Below are 26,399 nucleotides of genomic sequence, written 5' to 3' on the forward strand. Positions count from 1 at the left end.
GGCATGTTTTCCTTTTTCAAAGAAATAGTCTTTGCAAGAAAGAGAGAGAGCACCAAAGCCCCTGTCTGGCAAGAGCAGTAGTTAAGAAGTGGATTGGTCTCTGGGACTTAGCCTTTCCATGAGAAGCAGTCTTTCCTCCCTTATTGGCAGGAATTTGATTGGAGGAGGCTCCTGTGCCTTCCACCATGCCCTAAGAATGATTCTTTTGAAGAAAGTTTGAAAGTTATTCACCTGTCACAAGAGTAGTGGTCTTCAGTGTGTGCAGGGTTAGCCACACTCAGCCCAACTGGAGAGATTTCAGAGGACATGGACAGACCATTGAGGTTTGTTTTTTTTTTCCAGCTGGTACTGGTCTGCTCTTATTGGGAACCAGCCTCTGAGATGAGCTCCCAAAGAGCTCCAGTTGGTTGTCCCCCCCTCCTCTTCTTTTCTAGCTTTCTTGCTGCTGACTGCTACTTCCTTTCATTGACCTTGTCAGGTTATCAGTAATGATGTCTGATGTAGTATATTTTACCCGTCTCTGTGTGTGCTATCGGTTTTTTGTTTTGTTTTTGTCTTTAGTTTTTGGCCATGTGAGGAGTTGTTGTTAGCATCAAATCAGATTTTTGAGAAATATTCACAGGGAAATATATACTATATATTTTATTTAACAGTTTATAACCAAAGTGATTTTGTTCGTCTTAGGGCCATGTAGAATAGGGCAAAATAAAATATGACTCCTGTTACTGTTACTCAAATTGTAAATTGTTACAAGCTGTGTTGTACATTTTACTAAAAGCAAATGCAGACTGCTTTTTCATTGGTGTACTTCCTTTTTGTCTGGTTCTTTTCTTAAGGTAGCCCTTTTAATGTGTTTTTTAAGGTCACTTTTTAAGGTACCTAGTTGTTCAAGGGAGAAACACTGAGGTAACTTTTTTTTGGTCCCTTTAAATGTAAATCCTTTTGTATTTTTCTTGTTTCCATGTTCTCCTTGCAGTTAGGCAGTGATAGATTAGAATTAGACTGCAGTACAGATTGGGAAAATCTCCCAGCATCCTCTTCCTGCAGAGGCATCAGCAACCAGCATTGACTGTAGCTGCTGCCACTCTAATTGACATTTCTTTTAAATTCTGATATGGAGAGCTCCTGTGATGCCAGCTGCTGTCTTGTGAACTTTGTCTTTTTTTTCTTTTGCTTGATAACTAATTAATGAGAGCCCCATGGGTATCGAGAAATAAAACAGAAAATTGAATATTCTATGTGCTAGCTTTTCTGTATATGGTAGAAAAGAGAGTAAGAGAGACTTATCCTTGCATTGGGAGGACTCCATTTATTCACCTGAAGTTATCTGCTGATTTCATCCTGTAAGTACCCTGACTCTGTATAGTAGTCCCTGAAATCATGATTGCAGTAATCATATGTGTAGATGTTTATCTGGGGAAACCTGCCTTTGTAGAAATGTACTCTATTGAAAACATCTATAGCTTAGATGGAGTTTGTTCTACATGCTTACAGTACATTCGAATGGGGAAAATGTATTCAGAATGATTTATGAAGTAATTGTTTTTTCTCCGTACTTAGCAGTGGTGAACAATGCTTCTAGTGAATGAGTTTCTCTGCTGATGTCAATGATTAATCAGCTAGAATACTGTAGGTTGCAGAATACTGCAAGGTGTGCATTTAGGGATGCTCTTTTTGAAATTGGCAACATAAAAACATCATCAGTGTTATGGTGGCTTATTGCATTTGCCGATATTTTTCCCTGCCCTGGCAGCTGTTATCATTTAACCATTTATACTACAATATATGTTTGGCTTAACTATAACAATGTATAACAAACCTTATGTAGAATATTGTTAGATTTTAGAGGCTGCTCAGTAATCTAAGATTTGCAACATTAAATATACAGTATCAGCTCTCAGTATAACACATCCCAGTAAATTATTGTGAAGTTAGGAAAAATGGTTTTAGCAGTAGGATCACTCAGTCCTAATTGTGTGTTTGGATTAGAGCCAGCATCTGTGTGACGCAGTCATAGGACCATAAACATCTGGCCTTATTTGCTGTCCTACATGCTGGATGATTGGATTTTTTTTTTCCTAGAGAAATTTTAAAATGAATTGTGCTTTATTTTGTTAGAACTTTATCAGTGAAGTACCATATTTTTAACTATGTATGGTTTAAACTGTAGTTTAACTTTATTTTAGAAGGATTTCTGTTTTCAACTTTATTGCTTTTCAGTACCCATCTTTTATTTATGCAAACTCTTTCTGCAAAGTACATATAAACAAATTTGTCTTATATATGTGAAAAGATTAGGCAGTAATTTGGGATTGCTTATTGCTCTTGGCCAGATTCTGATACCCTTTCTTATACTGAGTAGCACCTAACATTGATTTCAGTCTGACTACGCATGGAGTAAGGTATTTCTCTGTGTAAGTAAGGGTATAAAAATCTGGACCTCAGCCTCTAGGATTACAGAAATTATTATTTTAAACTGTAAAGACTGATTATTAAAATCTGTGTCTAAAAATAGTGTTAAATCAAATTACTGAACTTTCTGATTACCAGACAAACCTGATAACACATTAGCCTTCTGTTATTTTGTACTGGAATATCATGCATCCTGACAGGTTTTTTGATGCCAGCATTTTCATTAGGTTCCAGCAGTGTAAAACAGATTTTCTCCCACCTGCAGATAAACACCTGTCATGGGTTTTATTTTATTTCCTTCTCTTGAATATTGGGTCATTTTAAAGTACTGCTGATCTGAATTTAGCTACTACATATGAAGCCTGAAATGCCTGATGTAACTTCTAGCTGTACCATTGAATTAAAGATTGTGAGCCAAATTCATCCCTGGTATAAGTGAATTGACTTCAATAAAATTACTCCACAACTTCCATTGACTTACACCAGGGATGAAATATGCATGTGGTGTTTTACATAAGTAAATAGTTATCTATATACTTGGCATGTTTTGATTTTTCTCACTATATGGCTGATTCATTAATGGAAAGTTTTGGATCCTGCTTACTGTGCATGTTTAGTGCTATTGTGCCTATAAGACTTTTTGCACTTGACTTCTGAAGAAAGTGATGATAGTCTCAGTTAACACTGTTTTAGCACTCCTGACTCATGGAATGACTTCATTGTTGGCTCACTGAGCTCCTCTCCAGCCAATCAACAACCAAAGTGCTACAGCACTTCCATTTTGCTCAGAGAGCTGTCTTCCAGTTTCCAGAATGCTGGGAGATTCTGATTATCTTGTGACGTTAGTTTATCTCCTGAAGGAGGTTATTTTTGTTAAGGTACTTGGGAGACCTGGGTTTAATTCCCACCTCTGTCACTAACTTCCTGTGTTACCTTATCACTTGTCTCTCTGTGCCTCAGTTTGCTATCTGTAAAATGAGGCTACTGATACACCCCTACTTTGCAGACATTCCTACTCCTGGGGGGATTCTGAGCCACGCAGAATTTTGCAGAAATTACTGTTGTACACGCAGAATATCTTTTCTTCCCCACAGAAATGGATTGTCATGCTGCTGTCCACCATTATGGGCTCCTGGACCCAGCAGAGCCCAGCTCACAAATAGAAGACAAGGGTGGGAGAAGGGAAGGGAACTGGAGGGTTCCAGCAGCTGCAGTTTCCAGCATGCCCTAAAAGGAGGCAGCAGTGGCACGCAGGAAACTCCATGCAAGCCCAGGACCCAGCATCTGGAACCGTGGGCTCTGAGAGGGTAGAGGGTGTGAGTGTCTGGGCTGCGGAGGCCCCACAGCTGGCCTGGGGGGTAGGGGATGCAAGTGTGTGGGCTGGGGTGAGGAGGAGGAGTGTCTGGGCTGGTCACTGCTGGGCTCTGTGTGTGTGTGTGTGTGTGTGTGTGTGTGTGTGTGTGTGTGTTTCCGGGCCACGGGAGGCTTCACAGTTGGCCTCTGGGGAGAGGGGGCGTGAATATCTGGCCCCCCAGCTGAGGTCTGTGGGGAAGGAGATAGAGAAACAGGAATTGGTTTGTCATAGGGGTTTCTTTAATTCTTTACTCATAGGCAAATTTTTTGTGTGTCTGTATTGGTACAGACATAGTTGCTGACAGATATTTGGAAGTAAATTACCAAAATAATTGAAACTGGTTTGATTATATAGTGTTATTTTGACAAATAAAATTTGCAGAATTTTAAAATATTGCGCACAGAATTTTAATTTGGGGGGGGGGGGGCACAAAATGCCTCCAGAGTAAGAGAGGTTGTGCTGATAAATTTATTAATATTATGGAGATGTTCACATAATGTCATGAGAGGGCCATAGAAGTAAGTAGATTCCCCTGCATTGTCTTCATATGCAAAAGAAATGTCCAAAGTTACATTTCAGCAAAGATATATTTTATAATAATTTTACATTAGAACAATTAGTTCTTCTATTGGTATTTATAATACTTACTTCTGAAATGAAGACACCATCCTTGGCCTTCTGGATGAAAATCATGGCACTTTTAGGTTAAAATACAGAAGAGAGAGAATTAGGATCTTAAAAAAATAAAGGAGAGGGGATGTCAAACTTTTGGATGTGAGGATGGAATATATTATTTCAGAGAAATTCTCTATTCTCTACTGCCCTGTGGATGAATTTTGGAAGGGTATTCTCAGCATAAGAGATAATGTGGGAGAAAGCACAGTGGGATTTGTGGGTGAAGGAAATGAAGTTGGAGAGGGAGCACAAGGAACTGTCTATTGCAGACAGACTGGTCCCTTTGCTTTCTTACATATTGTAACAACCGAACCTTCCCTAATATTGTTGATACTTTATCGTAAGGATTGAAGTTTGCAGGGGACAGAGAATGGTAATCTTCTCTCGTCTTCCTATTCTCTAGGTGGTTCCCTCCCTTATTGCTGTAGCATGCTGCCCCGTCTCCCTTTCCTCTGTTCCTGGGCGGGTGCTAGCCCTTCCTGTTCCTGCTCTAATTTTGTTCCCTTCTTGTTTCCCTTGATGGCTTCTGTTCCTTTCCTGCTCCCATTTTTCATGCTTCCATCTTCTTTTGAGGGATCCCTCTCTGCTATTCCCTTTTCTTTTTTTTTTCTTGATGGATGCTTCCTCTCTCCTTCCCTCCTCTGGTCGCTATTGGCCCTCTTTCTCCTTTTTCTCTGATGTCTGTCTTGCAGCAATGGTAAACAGGTAAAGATAAAGGAGGAGGGGACACAACTTTAAAAGAAAAAAGATTAGTCCCAAAGAATTAGGAAAAACATCCTAATGGTTAGATCTATTAGATTGTGAAATGTTCTCACCAGAGGAGACTGGCTAAAACACCGATGGGAAAACTCCTGCAAGAGCTCCAGAGGATGGATAGTATGATTTAACTTTTGTGTTATCTAACCACAGAGGCTGAAAACATTAGCATGATATTTCTGCTAAAATAACCACTGAAATAGATAACAGTGTTGAGATTTAAATTGTCATCGTTAGACTTTGTAGATAATACTACACCCGAAGGGTCGAATGGGGCGCAGTTTTATACTGTTTCAGATCTATTGTTTGCCTGTCTGCAGACTTGGAAAGAAAGCACTGAGTTGGTTCACATTTGGAATATTATCTTCACAACTATGAGAGCTGGAATCTCATTTTTAATAAGTGAAAGCTTAAAATAGGGAAAAACTGCTAAGGCTACCAGTGAAGTGCTGAAACAGTGTGGGCTCACTCAAAGCCCTGCTTTTTCATATATTTAAGAGAAAAAATACTACATTTCAAAATCTGGTTTATGATTTGTTAATAAGGTCATACATTGTGATTGCACCTTCTAGGACCAAAGCACTTAAATGATGGATAAAATTCCTCTTTTTGAATATGCACTGCAGACCTCTGTTTATATTTTCTACATTCATTTTGTGTCTGAAATCCCCATATACGTGAAAGGGAATTTACATATGCTGACTCAATACAGAATTTGCAATGGAGAATAGATGCGCATGTAAGAGAGGCATTCTGTGGGTAGGATACGTACACACTCCTGTATCAATCATTTCACACTACCATCCCCCCCGAATACAATAACCCGAGTTGACGGTGGCAACAGTGTAAAAGTGCTGACCAATACTGCAGTTGAGAACAGGAAGTGAATTTTTATAGAGAGGAGGTAACTTTCTTATAGAGCATTTGTAGGGAAAGTGTCCAATGGCTAGGACTTAAATTTGATGTGTTCTTCTAAAGACCGCACTTCAGAAGCACAATGCCAGCTGGAGTGACTAGAAGAAAAACTGCTGCTAAATCACAAATACACTTCTTGTAGTATCTTGTATTTTCTGTGGCGGTCTTTCATCTGTATACAACCAGGCCCATACTTGCTTAGCTTGCGAGCACTAAGTAAAATTTGAGGTTTATAGGGGAATATCTGTAAATGTTGTGGAAAACATGTTCTGAATAGAACTTCTGAAACCCTTGATTGTCTTCAGGTGAGCATCCAATGAGCATCCTGTCCCTGTGGACAAAATCTGTAAGATTCATAGTAATGATTCACAAATCAAAATATAGTTATGGGGCAGATTCCGGTATCTTTTAATTTTGTTGTACACTAGTCATTGATATGAAGAATCCAAAAACAATTTATAGTGTAGCGGTTCTCAGCTGAGGGTCTGTGGACCCATAGGGGGGCCACGAGCTATTTCAGGGGGTCCCTGAGCCCACCTGCCCCGCGGGGCTAAAGCCAGGAACCCAGAGCCCCAAGCCTCAGTGCTCTGCGTGGTTAAAGCCTGGAGCCTCAACTCCTTGTGGGGCAGGAGCCCCGAGCCCCAAGCCTGCTGCCTGCAGGGCTAAAGCTGGGAGCCTGGAGCCCTGAGCCCCAGTACTCCACAGCCCCATTTGTGCCCTGGGGCTAAAGCCCCAAGCTCCAGGGCTAAAGCCCTGAGCTCCCCAGCCCTGCAGGGTTGAAGCCCCAAGCCACCCTGTCTAGCCGCTGAAGCCTGGAGTCCCCACCTCCATCAGCAGCTGAAGCCTAGAGCCCCAAGGCCCCCCTGTGGTTGAAGCTTGGAGCTCTACCCCCGCTGCTGAGTCTTGGAATTTTTATAGCATTTTAGGGGCCTCAGAAAGAAAAATGTTGAGAACCCCCTTAAGTGTACTTTAACCTCTCAGTTATGGAGCAGCACCTTAGCTAAGTTTCAGCAGAGCTTCCTAGTTAGAGCTAAAAACTATCAGTCACACACACATTTGTATTTTCAGTAGGGCTAAGATTATATGTACTTAAATTGCTTGTTATATTCTCCCTTCCCCTTAATATTGGTGTAGAAAGAGCATATATGGGATAAAAATAATCCATCCTTATGGATTCAGCCTCTTGGTGTTTTGCCCTATAACCGGGGATGCAGCATTGCCGATTTTCTGGATGAAATCCTGTGAATCTCTTCAAAAGTTTCTTGTTTAACATAGCACATAAGAATTTTTGCTTATAGTGTGGTTTTTTTTGGTTGTTGGGTTTTGATGCTTGTTTGCAAGGACTAGCAATATAGATAAATGTAAATCATTAAAATCTCTTTATTCCAGACAGTGCAAGATAATGCTATCTATCTGCAAGAAACCACAAAAATATTGTGGGAGATTTTCTTTATCCTATTTCTGGTTCACATTTCTGAGTTGATTGTGAAGGCCAAATTTGACCTTCTCAGTCCAATAAATTTTGGATAGTTTTGCTAGTTAATTGGTGCATCTGGGTCTTCCTCAAGTTTAGTTCTAGTTGAGTTTTTGTATTAGGCATTTATACACAGCCTGTTTGGAATACCTGGTCTGGCCAAAGATTTTAGCAAGGTGCAGAAAATCAATGGAACTTGAGCATAAAATCAATGAAACAGTGTTTACTGAATGGCAATAATGATTGATAAAATGGGATAAGTCTCACTAATTAATTTAAAATATAAGATATTATAAAAAGTATTGGTACAATAATTTGATACTGATCCCTTTCTCTTCTATATGTATTTAAAAATAAGATTTATTGTGCTATAGATCATGGCTTATACAGAGGCTCTATTTAAATGCTTAACCTCTTAATTTTACTTTTGTATGAATAAGTTATCTTAATACATCTCTTTTGTGGTACCCACCAGCAGCCACTGTTTCTAAGAATCTGCCTCCTCTGTAATATTGTCCATTCATGAGGGTATCTGCTGTCTGAGTGTTAAATTAGTCCTCAGTCTTAGGCTCTTTGTGCTCCTCTATGCTGCCGGATATCCAAATAACTATGGTGGCAAAACATGGTCACTTATCCTAAAAGTCATAGCTCTAGCTCTGATGATCCATGCATTTGTGACCTCCAGGCTTGACAACTGCAACTCATTTTATCTAAGAATTAAATCAAAGACCTTGTAAAAGTTCCAAAATACGCTACCCTGAGTACGTCATACTGGTGTTCTGCATTCTCCACTCTCTTCCCACTGAAAACAGAGTCCAGTTCATAGTCTGTCCTAATATTTAAAGCCTTCCTTGGTATTTGCTCTAATTTCCTGGGATGTCTCAATGTAGACCTTGGAATCTGCTCCCATAAGGGATAAGAATGACCCCAAACCTAAACATTTACAGAACTAAATCAAAATTAATTTCTCCAACCTAGCAATTCTTTAAAAATTTCTCCATACAGACACAAACAAAAAATCTTAAAAACCATTCGGACTCTTTCTATAAGCTGGGAAGGAAGGAAGAAAAAAAGAAAGAAAGAGGTGTTGATATTTTATTTTTATTTTAAAATACTTGGGAGTGGTCAGATACTTCTGTGATGGGGTAGATTGTTTAGGCCACCTTTTTAATGAAAAATACACTTTCAATTACACTATTTGTGCAGGTTACACATTTACACCTCTACCTTGATATAACGCTGTCCTTGGGAGCCAAAAAATCTTACTGCATTGTAAGTGAAACCGCGTTATATCGAACTTGCTTTGATCCGTCGGAGTGCGCAGCCCCGCCCCCCCGGAGCGTTGCTTTACTGCGTTATATCCGAATTCGTGTTATAACGGGTTGCATTATATCGGGGTAGAGGTGTATTCTGTGACAACCTTTCGCTGATGACAGATGCACTCTTGACCGCTAAAGTTAAGTAAGCTAATTATCTGTGAACAGTGCATCTTGCTGCTCGGAGCTGTTCCCTTGAACAGGAATAGTAAAGGAATAGTGTACTCATGGAGGTAAGGGACAGAACTATGAGTCAGATCTGGATTGTATTCCAGCTCTGCTGTAGATTTGTTGAGTAACCTTGAACAAATAATTTATAGCTAAATTGTGTTATATGGAGATATGTCTGGCAGGTGGCCCGGAAAATGCAGTGAACTTGCCTTCTTTGGACTTTTCTTCAAATTGTCCCCTTCATAGGGAGGAATTTAGATGACTACCTAAACCCGTAGCTCACATGAATCTGTGAAGAAGGGAATTCCCAGCCTTATGGAGGATGGCCATTCCATTCCATTTTTCTGACATCCCCCACCTCCCCAAAAATCCTCTAAGATCCTAGCAAGAGCTGTGCTGCTGTTAGTCAGATGCTTAGCACCTCTCTCTCTGAGTAGGATGCAGTTATGGAGAATAAATGTAACACTTCTTCAGTTGTTAACTTAGGTGCAGATATTCACTGCCATAGGCGGGAGAATGCTGCAGACTATCTCCTCATCACCTTGGTTCATCCAAACTATGTGATTAATTTCTGTGAGGCTGGGAGCTCCAGAAACTGCCACTGCGGTGCAGAGCTGTGGGGGCCACCCACTGCTCGTTGAACTCAGGGGGCCCCTGCCACCTGCGGCCCAGCAGAGCTCTGGGGCCCCCCAGCTGCTGTGTCTCTGGGGGCCCCTGCCACCTGCTGGAGCACAGGGGTCCCCCCGTCACAGCAGCTGGGAGCTGGGGGGGCCACCTGCCACTGGCAGAGCTCCAGGGGCTGCCTGTCATCTGTAGCTGGGAGCTCTGGGGCCACCTACCACCTGCAACAGAATGCCAGGAGCCATCCATGGCAGCTCAGACTGGCAGAGACCCTGCTGTGGTTCAGAGCTCCGGCGGCTTGGAACTCCGGGCAAGTGCCTGGCAGCCGCAGGGCCCCCACCACCTGCAGGGACTGGGAGCTGTGGCAGAAGCCCCCTCCACAGCTCGGATCTCCAGGGGCGGCAGCTGGGAGCTGTGGGGTCCCACAGCTGAGAGCTCTGGTGCCCCCGCTGGCTGAAAGCTCCAGCCCTGCGGCCCTGGGGCTGAAGCAGAAAATGTCACAGAGGTCTCTGGAAGTCATGGATTTTTTACTGACTTCTGTGACCTCCATGACATATTCGTAGCCTTAGTGATAAGGTCATAGGTAAGGATCTAGATAGTAGCACAATGTCATAGAAACAACATACCTTCTTGGTAGATGGCCTTCTAAATAGCACCTCTCCATCTTTTTTTTTAATTTTAGGAGTGTATTTTTACATCAGTTCTTCTTATTTTATTTAGATTTCTATTATGTTGCATGTGCTGTGAGTTCCTTGTACAGGGAGCCGGGGAGGTTGATCGTGCATCCAGTGACTGGCTGGTAGGGCTTTTCCTAGCTAGAAAAGTAAAACTATCAACCACCCATCACAAGGCAACTAAATGTTGTTGATCAGCATAGGTGGTAATTATGGTTATGAGGTAAAGCAGCTGATAGTTACTTTCTTAGAAAGTCTGTGTTCTAATAAAAGTATAATGGCTAAATTCTGTCATCCTCATGTTAGTTAGTACTTATGAGTCTCATTAACTTCAATGAATAAAGGTTGAAGAATCTGGCCTTTAAACTTCAGATTTAGCTTTACTCAGCATTTTAGCTGAGTAATGAAATTAAAATAAAAGTAGATTTGCGCAAAATCTACCTACTTGAGTTCCCCTCTTCTCCAAATAGAATTGGTTGGTTGTGGGAAGGATAATTGCACTAGATGTTACCTAAATTTTCCACAAACATCATTTAGTTTTGGTATGGCCTAGTGTCCTATGGTTATATTTAACAGTAGTGGAGTACAACCTGCCTTTTAACAGTTCTCTCATATATCTGAACTACATTGATGAAAGGTCACTGTGTCTTGCGTGAAGTACTAGGACTCTGAGTAACCATTTCCCCTGAAAAAAATTCTAACAGTGTTCCAAGGCAGTGGTTTTCTTTCATTGCATTTCTGAAGCTAAACTTTTGCTGACAGTCCTCTGTTATTATTGTAAAGCTTAATTCCTTTTAAGTCTTGTGTAAAAAGTAGAAAGGGGTAACTTGCAAAGTATTTTAATTTATCTCTCTTAATTCTCAAGCTTTTTATATCAGGATTGTCATTTTACAGTAAGTCAATAATTGAATATTCTGCTACGTTAAGATATTAACATAAGACCAAACTCACCTTAACTTGTGATATAAAGACAGACTGAAAAGTACATGACTATAGCATCTTACTAAAAGTGCTACTTAAACTGATCTGAACCTCAGTGCCTTACTAATGAAAAAAATCACTTACTTCTAAGGAAATTTACATGCATCAGGCCCAAAACATATGGTCAATTGGCATAATTCAAAACACACGTTTATTCTTTCTCAACAATATTAAGAAGTTTTTGAAATAGTTGAAGGAGGAAGCTATATTTTTATCGGTAACTTTAGAAATGTGTGTGTCATCCTTAAAGTAACTAGACACTTGCATAGTAGCTTTTTATAGAAGGAATAAAAATGCCACCTAAGTACTGAAAATCTGAATATAGTATATCTTTCTTTTTCTCTCTTTCCTTTTACTATTCAGGATTGAATTATGCTCTCATTTGTACTGGTGTAAATCCAGGTTAATTCCACTGACATGAATAGTGTTAATTCAGATTTACACCACTAAAAATTAGAAAAGATTGGGAACTCTCTAGTGGTGATAAAATAGGTGGGGGGTTAATCAACTCTGGGAATCTTTGTGTGTGCATAACAAGAATGCCTAGATAGAGATAATGACACTTCATATGTAGAGACTGTAGTCATTGCACAGTTGCTTGGATTTCTTTTGAAGTGCTAACTCATACATTGATTCCTTTTAAGATTCTGAGTAAGTCTTCATTGTTTTGGCATGCTCTTTCTCACAAAGACATACGTTTTAAAGTATTTGGTTTAGTTCTACATATGGTATATTTATTTGGTATTGATCTGCAGTTGTGTGGTACTGTGAAAAATGAAAGTTTTTCATATAAGGAAGAAAACCTACCTTCCATTATAGTCTATTTCTACTTATTTTTCCAGTTCCTTGCTTTTTATTCAGAACCATCAGAAGCTGAGGGCACTGCAGGGGGTAGGAAAGAAGGAACTTCGTTGATGTAGACAAAGAACTGATGGGTGTACCAGTCTTCATTTAAAATCTACAAAGGAAAAGTGTTTTTGTTCAAAGGTGCAGATGTGAATCTGGACAGGAAGTTTTATCAAAGAATTCTGGAAAATTTAGCTTTTTCAAAATTTGCTCTACCTGTGCTGTTAATTTCTTTGCCTTTGGATTTTGTTTGTAAATATGACCAAATTGTGTTCCCATTGAAGTCAATGGGAGCTTTGCAGTTGACTTCAATGGGAGAAGAATTGGGCCCTTCATTTTTGTGTATAGTAGTGTTGAAAATTAAAAAAAAATGGGATAGTTGTGTTCTGTAGAAATCAGTTTTGTTCTTGTCATCTGCAGAAAATTGAGGATAAAGGGCTACAGTCAACTGGGAGTCTGAATCAGAGTGAAAACAGTTACGTTAGACCAAACTCTTAAAAGAAATCTTCTAGATCTTATTGAGGAGCTTAACTTCACAAAAATTGTACCTCTTAAATACAAAGCGTTAAAGATTAAGTTGTGCTTTTGTTACTAGGTATAGCCAAATGAGTGTGTTCATTTTTAACACGTTGACTCACATGATTTAAATAAGTGGCGTGTGTAGTAGAAAATGTCTTTAAGTTGTCGAGTCTCAAGAACTTTATACTCCACATTTCTAAAATTTTGTAGGCTTGAGAAACAATAAATGGTAGGCTAAATCTTAATTGTCTTTTCTAATGAAGTTCAGGGATGTGACTCCCATTATTTTAGCCATTTCTTAGGGGCTCTACAATTAAAGACAAGTAAAATATCACATTTATTGATTAATAATAAAATAGTCAAAGAAAGGAAAACAAAACAAAATGAAACAGAAATCAAGCAAGCAATGAACAGGGGTTACTTCAATATGCCACACTCTTCTGTGGACACTGTTCAACAAAGATTACACATTAGAATGGGCCTGCCTCTGGTGGGACCATTCTTCTCTAGATAAGTTAAGACCAAAGTATATTATTCTTCCAAGTTACTAGAGAGTCCTGCCTCGGTGTATCCTAGATAACTAAAATAGTTTATAGAAGTTGAAATTCTGCTTTAGATGAACCTAAACATGCTTATTTCCAAATAATGGTCTTCCAGCTCTCAAAATAATATTTTAAAACTTAAATTATTCTTAAAGGGACAAAGTAGGTGAAGTAATATATTTCATTGGACCACTTCTGTTGGTGGAAGGAACAGACAGTTAAGCATAAGGGGTCATACATGCTGTACGAGAACACTTAAAATGAAGTGGGCAATTAAGGCTTTGCAAACGATAGGGTGTGTTACAAATTTTTATAAGCCATAAAACCAGTGTCTGTTTAGTCCATGATTTTTAGCATCTAGCAGAGTTATGAAATTAAGTTCTCAAGCTCATCTTTTGAAATAATTGTGCAGGTTTCCTTTGAGGACGAGGACTGAGATGTCAGATATAGTGTGATCACTTTGAGAAAAGTGTTTGCCCATGAGTCATATGTCTTCTTTCATTTTTCTTTGTGAGTTCATTCAAGAGTGTAGTGGTATCTGGTTTCACCCACATTGTTGATGTTGGGGCATTTGGGACACTGGATAAGGTATTCCACATGTTGTGATAGGCACGCATAGAACCCATGGATCTTAAAAGGTGTCATAAAAACGGAGATATATCAGCATGTTTTGCATCTGTTGTTCTGGCAGGTTCTGGTGCTGCTTTGAGTTGGTGTGCCCTGGTCTGTAGGGAGCTTGCATCTGATGATGAGCTTGGCAAAGTTGGGGAGTTTTTTGAAAGCCACAAGAGGGAGTTTGAGAGAGATTTCTTTCAGGATGTGGTCCCATGGGTTGTAATTGTTTCTTTGATGATATCCCACCTGAGTTCCAGTGTCGGATGGTGAGTGACAAGTAGGGATGTGCAATCAGTGGTGTTTTTGTCTTAATTGTCCACTTCATTTTAAAAGGTCTTCTACAGCATATATGCTTATGCTTAACAATCAGTCCCAACTTGTATTTAGCTCAGACATTCTGGATATCTTTCCCAGATCTGAAGAAGAGCCCTGTGAAGCTTAAAAACTTATCACTTTCACAACTGAAGTTCGTCCAATAAAAGATATTACCTCACCCATCTTTTCTCTCTTATGTCCTGGGACCAACATGGCTACAACAACACTGCAAACATGATTCTTAGGGCACATCTTCACTGGCAACGTTAAAGTGCTGGCTTGCGTAGTTGTGGCAGAGTTCTAAAAAACCCACCTCCGCGAGGGGTGTAGCTACCAGTGCTGGGAGCATGGCTCCCTGTGCTCAGGGTTTTATTTTATTTGAACCAACTTCAGTTTTTTCCAGCCACACCAAACTCTTCTTCAGTCTGGGAAAATCCTTGAATGGTTCCTTAGAATATGTGCTAATTACTTATACTAAACAATCTATTCCACCTTGCATTTAGCTGTGATGCTGGGAGTACCATTCCCAGACCTGAAGAAGAGCTCTGTGTGGCTTGAAAGCTTCTCTCTCACCCACAGAAGTTGGTCCAGTAAAAGATATTACCTCCTTGTGACTCTGATTCTTAAAGACAGTCTTTAACTTGAATGGTCATTATAGAAGGCTCAGTCTCTCCTTTTTTGGAGAGGTATTACTATTCACATAATAATGGTATCAGACAGTAAAAGAATAAATGGACACAAATCAGACATCAGGAATGGTAACATACAAAAGCCAGTATGAGAATACTTCAGTCTCCCTAGACATTCAATAACAGATTTAAAAGTAGCCATCTTGCAACAAATTTTTTTTCAAAAACAGACTTTAAAGACAAAGTGCAAAGCAAAGCTACAATTCATTTGCAAACTTAACACCATTAATTTGGGCTTGAATAGGGACTGGGAGTAGCTGGCTCACTATAAAAGCAATTTTCCCTCTCTTGGTATTGACACCTCCTCATCAATTATTGGGAGTGGACCATATCCACCCTGATTGAATTGGCCTTGTCAGCATTGGTTCTCCACTTGTAAGGTAACTCCCTTCTCTTTATGTGCCAGTATATTTATGCCTGTATCTGTAATTTTCACTCCATGCATCTGAAGAAGTGAGTTTTTTTACCCACAAAAGCTTATGCCCAAATAAATCTGTTAGTCTTTAAGGTGCCACCGGTCTCCTAATTGTTTTTGTGGATACAGATTAACACGGCTACCCATCTGATACTAGACAGTTAGAAGAAGCTTGTATTTAGATATAAAATATTTGCAAACATACATCTCAAAAAAACTTGTGCCATCTTAAATATTTAAGGAATAAACAGATTTTCACCTGCAAGTGGAAACATGGGGTTAGACGTGATCAAAACATTTCCCAGCTATAAATGTTATACTTAACATTAAATATATGAAGACTTTAGAGTACCTATAATATGTTTCTATAATTCTTTACGGCATGGGGAGGAGTTTGAAACTGAGGTTTTTCTCTATGAAGAGCAGAAAGGGTGGAAAAGTCCATTTTTATAACTTAGGCCATGTATACACTAAAAAGTTTTATTATAACAAACTGGTATTTCATATTAGAGGGAGGGCCCTTGGTCTTTGATACAGTAGTTTTGTTGGTTGATTGCCTTGCTGACCAAAAGTTCTTCACTAACTGCAGTACATTTATGATTTTCAATTAGACTTCTATCATATTTTATACAAAGCAGTAATCAGAATAACACTTATGTACATTGTTCAAAATATATTATAAAAGAAAATAGTATAGAATATTAAAGTGAAATGAAAGTTATAAAGCTGCAGAGTTTATGTATACACTCTTGGGGATAATAAACATGTTATCTTCCTTGACCCTTGGGAAGTCTGTCATGCTTACAGAAGACAGAATTCCTAAGGATCATATAATTGAACAGTTCATATAATTAAGCAAAAATAAACACGTCAGCAACTTTACTCCAAGCTCCTGTGTATGAAAATAAAGGTAAATATCTACTAAAATTTAGCAAAAGTGCAGGAAGGCATGTACTAACCTAACATTAGCATATATTATGATATTTTTATTATTTTTGCATCAATATTGAGGTTTACGTCCTACAGGAGAATTTTTGAAAATCCCTCTATTCTTCTATTTTGAATGTATGAACACAGAGATAAGGCAGTACATAAGTTTTCTCCTTAGTGTAACCTTTTGTGTAAATACAAACCACAGGCAGTAAGAAAAGGCAGTAAGAAAATAGAAAATAGCTCACAATGCAAAACCACTAAAATCCATAGCGAATAAATATATTTAACTTTACCCTTATAATCTGACAATGGCAGATGTCTTAAAGCATTTTTGGCCCAATATCTGCCTTTCAGGCCAAAAAAAGAAAGGAAGCTGCAAGTCTTTCTAAATACTAAAATATATTAAAATGATAAATAACGTATAGAAAGGATATTTGGTTAGCATGTAAAATATGGGAAGGAAGTATAAAGGTTTAACCGCTTCTACTGCAACTTTCCTCAGTGGGCTCTGCCTATGAATCAGTTTTCTATCTGTAGTACTAGTTTTATTGCCGTGAAATGCACACACAAAGATAAGTTTCAGTTCTATTACAAAGCAATAGTGCAGACAGTTCTAAGATGATTCTTTAGCACATTAAAACTATTTATTCGTATTCTTATGAGGATACTAGCCGTTGAAAGCCCATGCTATTGCATGAATATAATTTGTAAAGTCAAAATTGCTAAGAACTTAAAAATTGAATAATGAGAAACCGTGAATCACGGTGATGAATATCACGAAGTTCAATCTAAACAAAAAGCTAACATCCATGCTTGTAGCTGTTTCCACTGTTTCACATTCACTCAACAGACATTCTAGGCTTCAGAGTGACACACAGAGTGATGATCCTGGAATCTTATTATATAGATACAGATTTATCAGTTTTGTTGCTCACATGCACTCATACACACCACATTTCACAGGAAAACTGCTATAAAACTAGTACAAACTCATGTTAAGAACATAAAGTCCATTTCTTCTCTGATTAAATCAAGTGACAAAACTCATGGTCTTGAATTATGAAGGAATGAGCCCACTTCTGCTTAAGTGAAGTGGTCATGAAACAACTCTCCCTAGACATTTTTAAGGAAACTGAAAAGAAGATTTGGTAGTTTCAGGTTAAAAAAAGTCCATTCCACCAAAGTATTGAAAGTAGATAATGAAATGAAAGAACATGATCTGATGCTGAGAACATGATAATCACGTGTTGTTAAAGTAGGCCAGAGATTAAGAGAAAGGGTAGTTGGATGGAAACTGGACAGCACCTCTACTCCATTAGACGCTAAAGCAGGATTGGTTTTTCTAGAGAAAATCTTCACAGCATGAAAGCTTTTACACTTTTAAAAAGGTATTTTAGCAGGGAAACATACTGTTTGCTACGTTAAACTGGATTTAGGTAAAATAACTGACTTATTAACAAGTATGGAAAAGGGTAGATGAGAAAACTAATTACATGAGCTATCAACAAAATCATTTTATATCAATTTTCATTATTGTCTAAAATGGTTTCTTCTCTCAAAAATCCACAGTTTTTGGTGTATATGCAATTAAGTAACTAGATACATTTTAGATGTCTTTTTTTCCCTTTAAAGGTAGTTGTAAGTATTTTCCAATAATATGGTCAACTAAAGGTCAGTTAATATGTATTGGAATTATTAGCAAGTTTTGTATGGAACTCACAATTAAATTTTAGAGCCTAGTCATTTCTTAGAGTCTGAGTCTCTTTTATATATGCATAAATGAGAAGTTACCCAAGTAAGAATTGCAGAGTATGTATAATTATTTTCCTCCCCTTAGTTAATGGATTATGGATTTGTCATGATGGCTTGTTACAATACCTATGTTGTAAACTGAGTGAACAGTTAGGGAAACGAGGTCATATCTTTGATTGGGCCAACTTCTGTTGGTGAGAGAAGCTTTTGAGCCACACACAGCTCTTCCTCAGGTCTGGGAAAGGTACTTTGTCACATCTAAATACAAGATCAAACAGATAGTTTAGTATAGGTAGTTAGCACATAGTCTAAGGGGCCATTCAAGGTGAAGTGGCCCATTCACAACCCTGTCATAGGATAAAAAGGGAGGTTAGTGGGTTACAGAGTCATAATAAACCATAAATCCTGTGTCTTTATTAAGACAATGATTTTTGGACTCTGTGTGGGGATCATTTCACCTTGAATGGTCCCTTAGAATATGTCATAACTACTTATGCTAAATTACCTGTTTTGTTTCTTGTATTTAGCTGTGACACTAACTGATTTGAAGACTTTGGTTCCCTCCACCCCCGAGTCCAATGGCTATTCCCTTTGTCGTCGTAGGTGTAGAGAATATGATGGGCAGAGAGAGAGAGAGACAGGGAGTCCCTTGGCATGGTTGCCCCTCCTTTTTATAGTTTCAGTCCCCTTCTTGAAAAACATTTCCAGCTGAGAACAAGGAGACAAATAGTCTATCTGGAAGGATGTTCCCTGCTGGTTTTTCTTCACCTGTTTGAGCTTCCTTTTTTTTTTTCCTGCTTGATGCTTCTGTTTACTGCTTAAATGCAAATGAAGGCAAGCCCACATTCCTTTGTTTAGGACAGACCTGTTTGCCGACTTCTGCATGGACGAGGCTGTGGAGTTTGAAATTTAACGACATCATACAGGGAAATTTTATAACTTCACACACAGTGTTGCCACACACAATGTTGTGAGCAGTTCAGGTTGGAGGCTACAGCAGCAAGGCATTGCAAGGCACCCCAGGTCAGAGGGCAAGGGTGACACAGCCTCCCACTAATCTGGCTTGTACCCTGTTATGTCACAGAATGTAATGATTTTAAATACAAAAATCCTTCATAATTCTTCAAAATATTATAATAGTATGAAAAAATTAGGAGCAGAAGTAGAAAGAAAAATATTAGGGCTGTTGATTAATCACAGTTTAATCACATTGTTAAACAGTATAATACCAACTGAAATGTATTAAATATTTTTGGATGTTTTTCTATATTTTCAAATATATTGATTTCAGTTTCAACACAGAATAAAAAGTATACACTGCTCACTTTATATTATTTTTTATTACAAATATTTGCACTGTAAAAATGATAAACAATTTTTCAATTCACTTCATATAAATAGTGTATTACAATCGTCAATTTTTTTGTTACATAACTGCACTCAAAAATATAATGCAAAACTTTACAGTAAACAAGACCACTCAATCCTACTTCTTATTCAGTTCGCTAAGACCAACAAGTTTGTTTATATTTATGGGAGATAATACTGACAACTTCTTATTTACAATGTCACCAGAAAGTGAGAACAGGCATTCCCATGGGACTTTTGTAGCTGGCATCGCAAGGTATTTACATTCGTATGCCCCTTCATGCTTTGGCCACCATTCCAGAGGACATGCTTCCATACTGAGCATCAGCATGAACTTCCTATGCTGTCCACGGCACCATAACGGCTTCTGTGCTCCCAGTGCTGCAGCTCAGCACCTATCAACATGACTATCTACTCCCTCTGCTGAAATGTGATAGTCTGTCTCCCTCCTCTTTTCTTTCTTCATAGGAAGGAGAAAGAGACGTGCGGAGGAACCATTCTGGTCTCAGCTCCCTCCCATTCTCTTCTTCCAGTGAGGATTAGGAGAATGATGATCATAATATATTAAAATAATCTGTATGATATTTGTCAACTGATAGTGGGGGGGAAACAGTAGTTATAGGATGCATCTGAGTAGTATGCAGCTAGAAGCTCGAAATGACAGTATTTTGAAAGAGGAAAGCATGATTCATGAAGAAAATTGTATCAATTTTCCTTTAAAGTCAAATGTACAGTTAAAGGTAGAATGTTTAACATCACAGGTCTTCTTTATAATAATAATTTCAGAATTCGCGAACTATGTAATAGATGTCACAAGTTATTTGAAATGGGAATTTCTGAATCTGTGAGGGTAACACCATACAATGTGTAAAATCACACAACATGTTGCCAAGGAGATACCTTATGTAGCAATACAAGTTATTCCCAACAGCATAATGTCAAAGTGCCTGATTTAAAGTTCATTGAAGTCAATGAGCGCCTTGGACTACAGCAGGCTTTGATTCTTGAAACAGTCGAATCAGAGGAGTACTTATGCTAAAGTACTTATAAGTTATTTATACTATTTCTTATCTATTTGTTAGCTTAATTCACTCCTGTCAGTTCTCTGTATTTTAGTTTCTTTCATAGATCTCTTAATTGTATTGGAGAATTATTAAATGTTCTACCAAATTATTAAATTTGAATTGAATAAGGTAAGTGCACACACATGAAAGGGATATTTATATAATAAATTTCAGAGCCATATGGTAAATTAATTTATCTTGTACCTTTTAACAACTTGATCTGTGCTTTGCCCATTAATCCATATCCCCATGATTTATTCTAACATTCCAAACATCTGAACGTCTTCAAACTTTAAATATTTTAAAAAACCTGTCAAAAAATTGTACATTTCCTTCTTTTCTTCATAAACATAGAATTTCACTCCGAAAAATATAACACTGGCCACACTGTTCTTGTAAATTTTTGCAATAGCTGGGGCTCAAAAACTATAACACTTGGATATCGCACTGGATCCAAGTCCCAGAATATATAGGAATTGGCCTTTAAGCAGATACAGGTTTTATTTTTATAAAAATATCACTGTTTTATACTGTCTTGTGACCTTCCGGTAAAAGAAATGGGAGATTTATATCAACGGAAAGGGGAAACTTGCAACTTCCCAATGGGACCCAATACTCGGTTATAGCCCTAAAAGGGTATGGGATAAGACAATTAAAAAACATTAGATTTTTATCTATAGACCAACTACTTTCATCCATTATTAGAGGTGAGTACGTTTCCTTCCTTCACAGTTAGACTCATGGTTAGTAAAAAAAACCCTGGATATTCAGGCAGGGAGATATGTAAAAAAAAAAACCCCCAAACATTTCACCTTTGTGTTCCCTGTGTCTCTCTCCTGATCCATACATTTGTATGTCTATATTTATAACAGCTGCACAGATTATGTGCACCAAGAAATCTCTCTTTTGAACTCCTCTGTACGGTCCTCTTTTTCTGTTCATTGCTTGAATGTTAATCTCGCTGACATGATTGTTGCCTTCTCTTTTGTTTAACCTCTTTTACTCAGGTGAAGCCCCCATTGTAATGCCCAAACCTGGTGTCCTTACTCAGATCAAACTCCTTTAGACTTTGTCAATTGATAGGGATTTCAGTCTGTCTAACACAAAAAATATCATACCTTCATAGACATAGCCAGGGGCAGCTCCAGGCCCCAGCAAGCCAAGCACATGCTTGGGGCGGCAAGCCGTGGGGGGCGCTCTGCCGGTCTCCGGGAGGGCGGCAGGCGGCTCCGGTGAACCTCCCGCAGGCATGCCTGTGGGGGGTCCACCGGAGCTACGGGACCAGCGGACCCTCCGCAGGCACGTCTGCGGGAGGTCCACCGGAGCCGCGGGACCGGCGACCGGCAGAGCGCCCCCCGCGGCGTGCCGCCATGCTTGGGGCGGCGAAATGGCTAGAGCCGCCCCTGGACATAGTAGTCAATAGAGTGTATTGTATTTCTTCTGAGTTAGACTGCAGACTCTTCAGAGCTTAGACTAGTTAAGTATTTTGTGTACTTACAGTATTGTATAAATAGTAATTGATAAAAAGATTGCATTTCATATTGACTGCTAATTCTAGGAAGGTATGAAATGTGTCATGGTAAACAGAAGATAATCATCAGCACAATTACAGTAAGAATACAAACCCACATAATAAAAGCAATGGCTGTTACAAATCTGTTTTGTTTCAGTTTTCTAAGAGTCAATTTTTATAAATAAGTTTTTAAAAAACACACAATAAAATACCTACCTACACGACTTTTGGAATATATACTGTAAATCTAAAGGAAAGAAGATATTCATTAGTATCTGAAATTAATTAATTTCTATCCTTTGAATTATTTCTCATTTTAAAAAAAGGATTATAGGGGTCTGGAAATGCAAACATTTCTGCAGCATCTTAGATTCCTAAACAGCTGTTTAGGATGTAAAGTAACAATCTAAGCAGAAAAGATTAGGGAACAGTTGGGCTGTGATACAGTTTGTGTTCATCTCTGAAAGCTAAGATTACTATTGAATATGGTTTCGAATACTTACCCTTTCCCTTTTTTATATTTTTATGTTTTCATTAGGGCATCCAAGATGGATCTCAAGTGTGCGCTGGAAGAATGTTCAATGGCACTGAATTTATTTCTAAATAATAAATTTTCTGAAGCCCTGGAATTACTTCGGCCATGGTGAGTTCATTTTGTTTGTTGGAATTAATGCAGGCAGATACTATAAGGCGTGCCATCTGGTTGCTGAGCACTAATCTAAGACCTCTGAATACAGTAGCTTTCATTACTTCCATTTTGTCTCTCCTGACCAAAGCAATTCTGCATTGCTGCCCAGAGAGTATGTACTGTTTCTGTTTAAACATACTGAAGTCACAAACCCTGTCAGTCAACCCGTGGACTTTGTTTTATTTTAGTTGTAATTAAATAAATCAAGTCCCTGCGGGTGCAGTGGAGGAAGGGGGGAGGGGAGCAGAAATTCTGTCATCTTGTATCTGCTACAAAAGGCTTGTTGCAAAATATGGCTGTTTTTCAAAAAATAGGCCAGGATAGAGGAATGCTGTGGAGTGCACTTTACTTCCCTGATGGTGGTATATGTGCTACCTGGCAGTTGGAGATTAGCTGCTCTTCTCCCTTTACAGCACAGCAAGATTTCGCTTTAACTCTAACTTTTGAAAAAGTTACTTTCCTTCTGGTTCTCCCTGCCACCTCCTCCCATCAAGAAAATCAGCATGAAAGTACAATTAATAAGGCTTAATTTAGTAGAAAGATTTTCTCTATTAAATAAATATATTACTGTAGTATGATGTTTTACCACATGGGTCCTTCTTTAATGATAATAGGAAAAATCTTTGGACTAGAAAGGAATATTTGAAAGAAATGGGGGATGCCTTTGTTTATATATGAGTGAGTGCATGCATGTAAAATATAGTTAAAGTTGGAACTGCTTTCTGTTTAAAGGATGATTCTTGAGTGCTCTAAAATCTGCATGCTTAATCAGGTTATCTTGAAATTTGCTGCACCCCATGAGGGCATGGATAGGATTGGTGATCCAAATTTGGGGTCATCTGACCAAGGGGTTCCTGAGATGGCAAAAACCAGCATTTTACAAAATTAACGAGTTCTTGTAAATTTTTGCACATAGCTAGGGCTCAACCCATGACTCTGTCCTCCAACTGATCTCAGTTGCTTGACGTTTATCTTAGTTAGTGCATGGCACCTGTTGCCCCTTTTGGGAGAGCAATGTTTAAAACCTTATTAAAGAAAGATTTTCGCTCTCTAGACTGGTATGTGCCAACCCTCTCAACCCAAAATGATTGGATGTACATGTGTAGCAAGACTCTACAAGAGGGTTTGCTGGCAGCCAGTTATCACAGTAATTTGGTGGTTCAGAGCGACATACTGTGGTCACTGAAGCTGAGTTGCCCCTGCACTGTAAATTTGAATCCTGTCCTTAACAGAAATCGGAGATTGAACTGTATGCATATGTCAACAATTCTCTCAAGGGTCGTTTTGTTTTCTGGAAATGTGCCCTGCTAATTTGTACAACTAAGAGGTACAGGTAACTGTTTTCTGAAAAATAAATTACACATGATCTGTGCAGATATGAGTGATTCCTGGGCATGTTGCTACTTGAGTCCCTCTCCCTTCCCTCTCCCCACATGGAAGCCAGGTTCTGGGGGTGCCCTGGCTCTGTGGGAGAGAATCTGAGCCAATTCCCTGTATGTGTGCCAGGATCTGGGGGTCTCTGTCCTTCCAGGGGGAATCTGAGCACCGCTCCCCCCACCACTCCCCAGGAGCTGAGATCTGAGAGGCTCCTGAAAGTAACACAGATTTAAACATCCAAAAAACTAGAAAATACAAAGTGAAAGTACATGCTGCCCCTACATGTTGAGGAGTGGGTGGGCGCTGGCTTGGAGTCAGGGAGGACAGGGTGGGCTGAGGGCATGACTGGGGAGGCCTGGCCAGAATAGGGGAAGGGCTCTGCTGGGGGAGCATAGTGAGGGCACAGGGCCTTGCTGGGTGTATAGCTCAACCTTTATAACTAAAGAAGTGTGTGACTCCCTAATAAGCTGCAGCTTGTCATATATGTATGCAGCAGCAGAAGGTGCTGGGCACAAGGAACAACTTTTATGTGCTAATGGCTTAATAGGATGGGAAAGGGAGGATTATGAAAATATTGGCGTGGCACCTACGGTATATGTTGCAGAGGATGGTCGGGGAGGGAGATGAAGAAGAGAGATACATTGATCTTCTCTTGCATGCTTATTGCAAGTTCATAGAAGTTCAGGATTGGCAGGGACCTCAGGAGATCATCTAGTCCAACCCCCTGCTCAAAGCAGGACCAATCCCCAGAAAGATTTTTGCCCCAGATCCCTAAATGGCCCCCTCAAGGGTTGAACTCACAACCCTGGGTTTAGCAGGCCAAGTAGTTTTTAAGGGAGGTGTACTTTTGGGAGTACGCAAGACAAATCAGAATTCCTGAAAGGGGGACAGTAGTCTGGAAAGGTTGAGCGCCATTACTGTAACCAATGTGGATTAAAACTGCCAAGATTTTGGGTAATAGTCCATGTCTGTGATTTCTCTCCCTGTCCCGTTGGCAACTCCAAACATTTCAAAGCATAACGATCATCACCCTTCCACAATAGCAAATTTTACAGGATTGGGGAGGAATGCCTAGGAATCGCATATCATCCTTTACCTTTAGACTACAATAGCCTAACTCCTACAAAAGAAACACCAAATGAATAAAAACTCCCACGAAAAATTCCTTTTCTGTTCAAAACAGTGGGAGATTCACTCACTAGCAAAAAACATTTGTTAAAGCAGAGGTAAGTTCGCCTGTTTGTCTTGTGCCCTTCCAGAACTTCATGTTCAGCAAAACTCAAACGTCTGAAAACCAGGAAATACCGAGTTAATTTAGATACTGTAATGGGTTGTGCTCTCCATCGTGACGCCTCCTGCTGTTTGCACCAGGAATTAGCTCTATTTATCAGCAGGGTGCCCTACTCTTGCGGTGTCTCACTCTCCATCACTGCTTCTCTTCCCTGGGTCACTACCCCATAGCCCTCGCACCCACTCAGCCCTTGTTTCAAGGCTTGCAGTCTGGCAAGGTCAGCCAGAGCTCCCACTGCCTTGCTACCCTGCCCAGCAACCCTGCCCAGCACTGCTCTGTCCAGGGTGCTGCTCCTTCTACTAGGAGACAGTCCTCCTCCCTTGCTGGTCAGGGGGAGTCTCCCCTCTTCTCTGTGCTGCAGCCTTTATATAGGGCTCAGCCTGGCCTTGATTGGCTTCCCACAGGCCCTTTCTGATTGGCTGCCCACCTGCCCAGCCTCTCCGGCCTACTTTAACCCATTTTGTCCTGGAGTGGGGCAGCCGCCCCACTACAGATACCAACACAGCCTTAACTGAGCCCTCTTTGAGCAATGCCCTAATACTCCCGTAGTACACATTCTCGCACTTTCAGATAGTACACATCATTCAGGAAATAGGGTACATGACCACTATAGCACAGAATTTAATGTCCTCTCTTTGCTAAGGCAAAATTTTTGTTTAGGTGAGCTGTTCTGTACAGGAGCTACGTACACCTGTCCTACTCTCAAACAGTGAGCCAGCCCCACAGAAACTAACTTGCTATATATTACAACCTTTTCATCCCTTCATTCTTACCACAAAATTACATGTGACAATATACTTTAATTTACCCAACGTTAAACCCAGAGAGTACTCTCATATACCACCTCACAGCTAATAATCTCCATGGCAAAGAGGTTCCTGTACAATGCTACTGATATAGCAGCACTCAGTGCTGAATTGAGGCATACTGGATCTCTCCAGGTATGCATACACCTCTTCCCTTTGCCCTCCCGTGTGTGATCAATGAGGCTCTCAGACCCCACTCTTAGAGGAAGGGTCCCCCAGATATCACAATCTCAGCTCTGCCAAGCTTCTCCAAACTAATGCTTCTATTCAGTACAGCTATATTTAACACAATTACTGCAGGTAGAATGTATGCTAAT

At 39.5% G+C, this 26,399-nt stretch overlaps 1 protein-coding gene across 2 annotated transcripts in view; it reads left to right on the forward strand.

The window, feature by feature from the left end:
* TTC39B (tetratricopeptide repeat domain 39B) overlaps positions 1-26,399 on the forward strand; it is a 109,206-nt gene that overhangs the window by 43,350 nt on the left and 39,457 nt on the right. For both annotated transcript variants that reach the window (XM_045022459.1, XM_045022460.1), the window contains exon 3: positions 22,459-22,563. In XM_045022459.1, the coding sequence (XP_044878394.1) occupies positions 22,459-22,563 (105 nt within the window). The remainder of the gene's footprint in view (positions 1-22,458; positions 22,564-26,399) is intronic.

Source organism: Mauremys mutica, chromosome 6 (assembly GCF_020497125.1).
Source record: "Mauremys mutica isolate MM-2020 ecotype Southern chromosome 6, ASM2049712v1, whole genome shotgun sequence".
Taxonomy (NCBI): Eukaryota; Metazoa; Chordata; order Testudines; family Geoemydidae; genus Mauremys; species Mauremys mutica.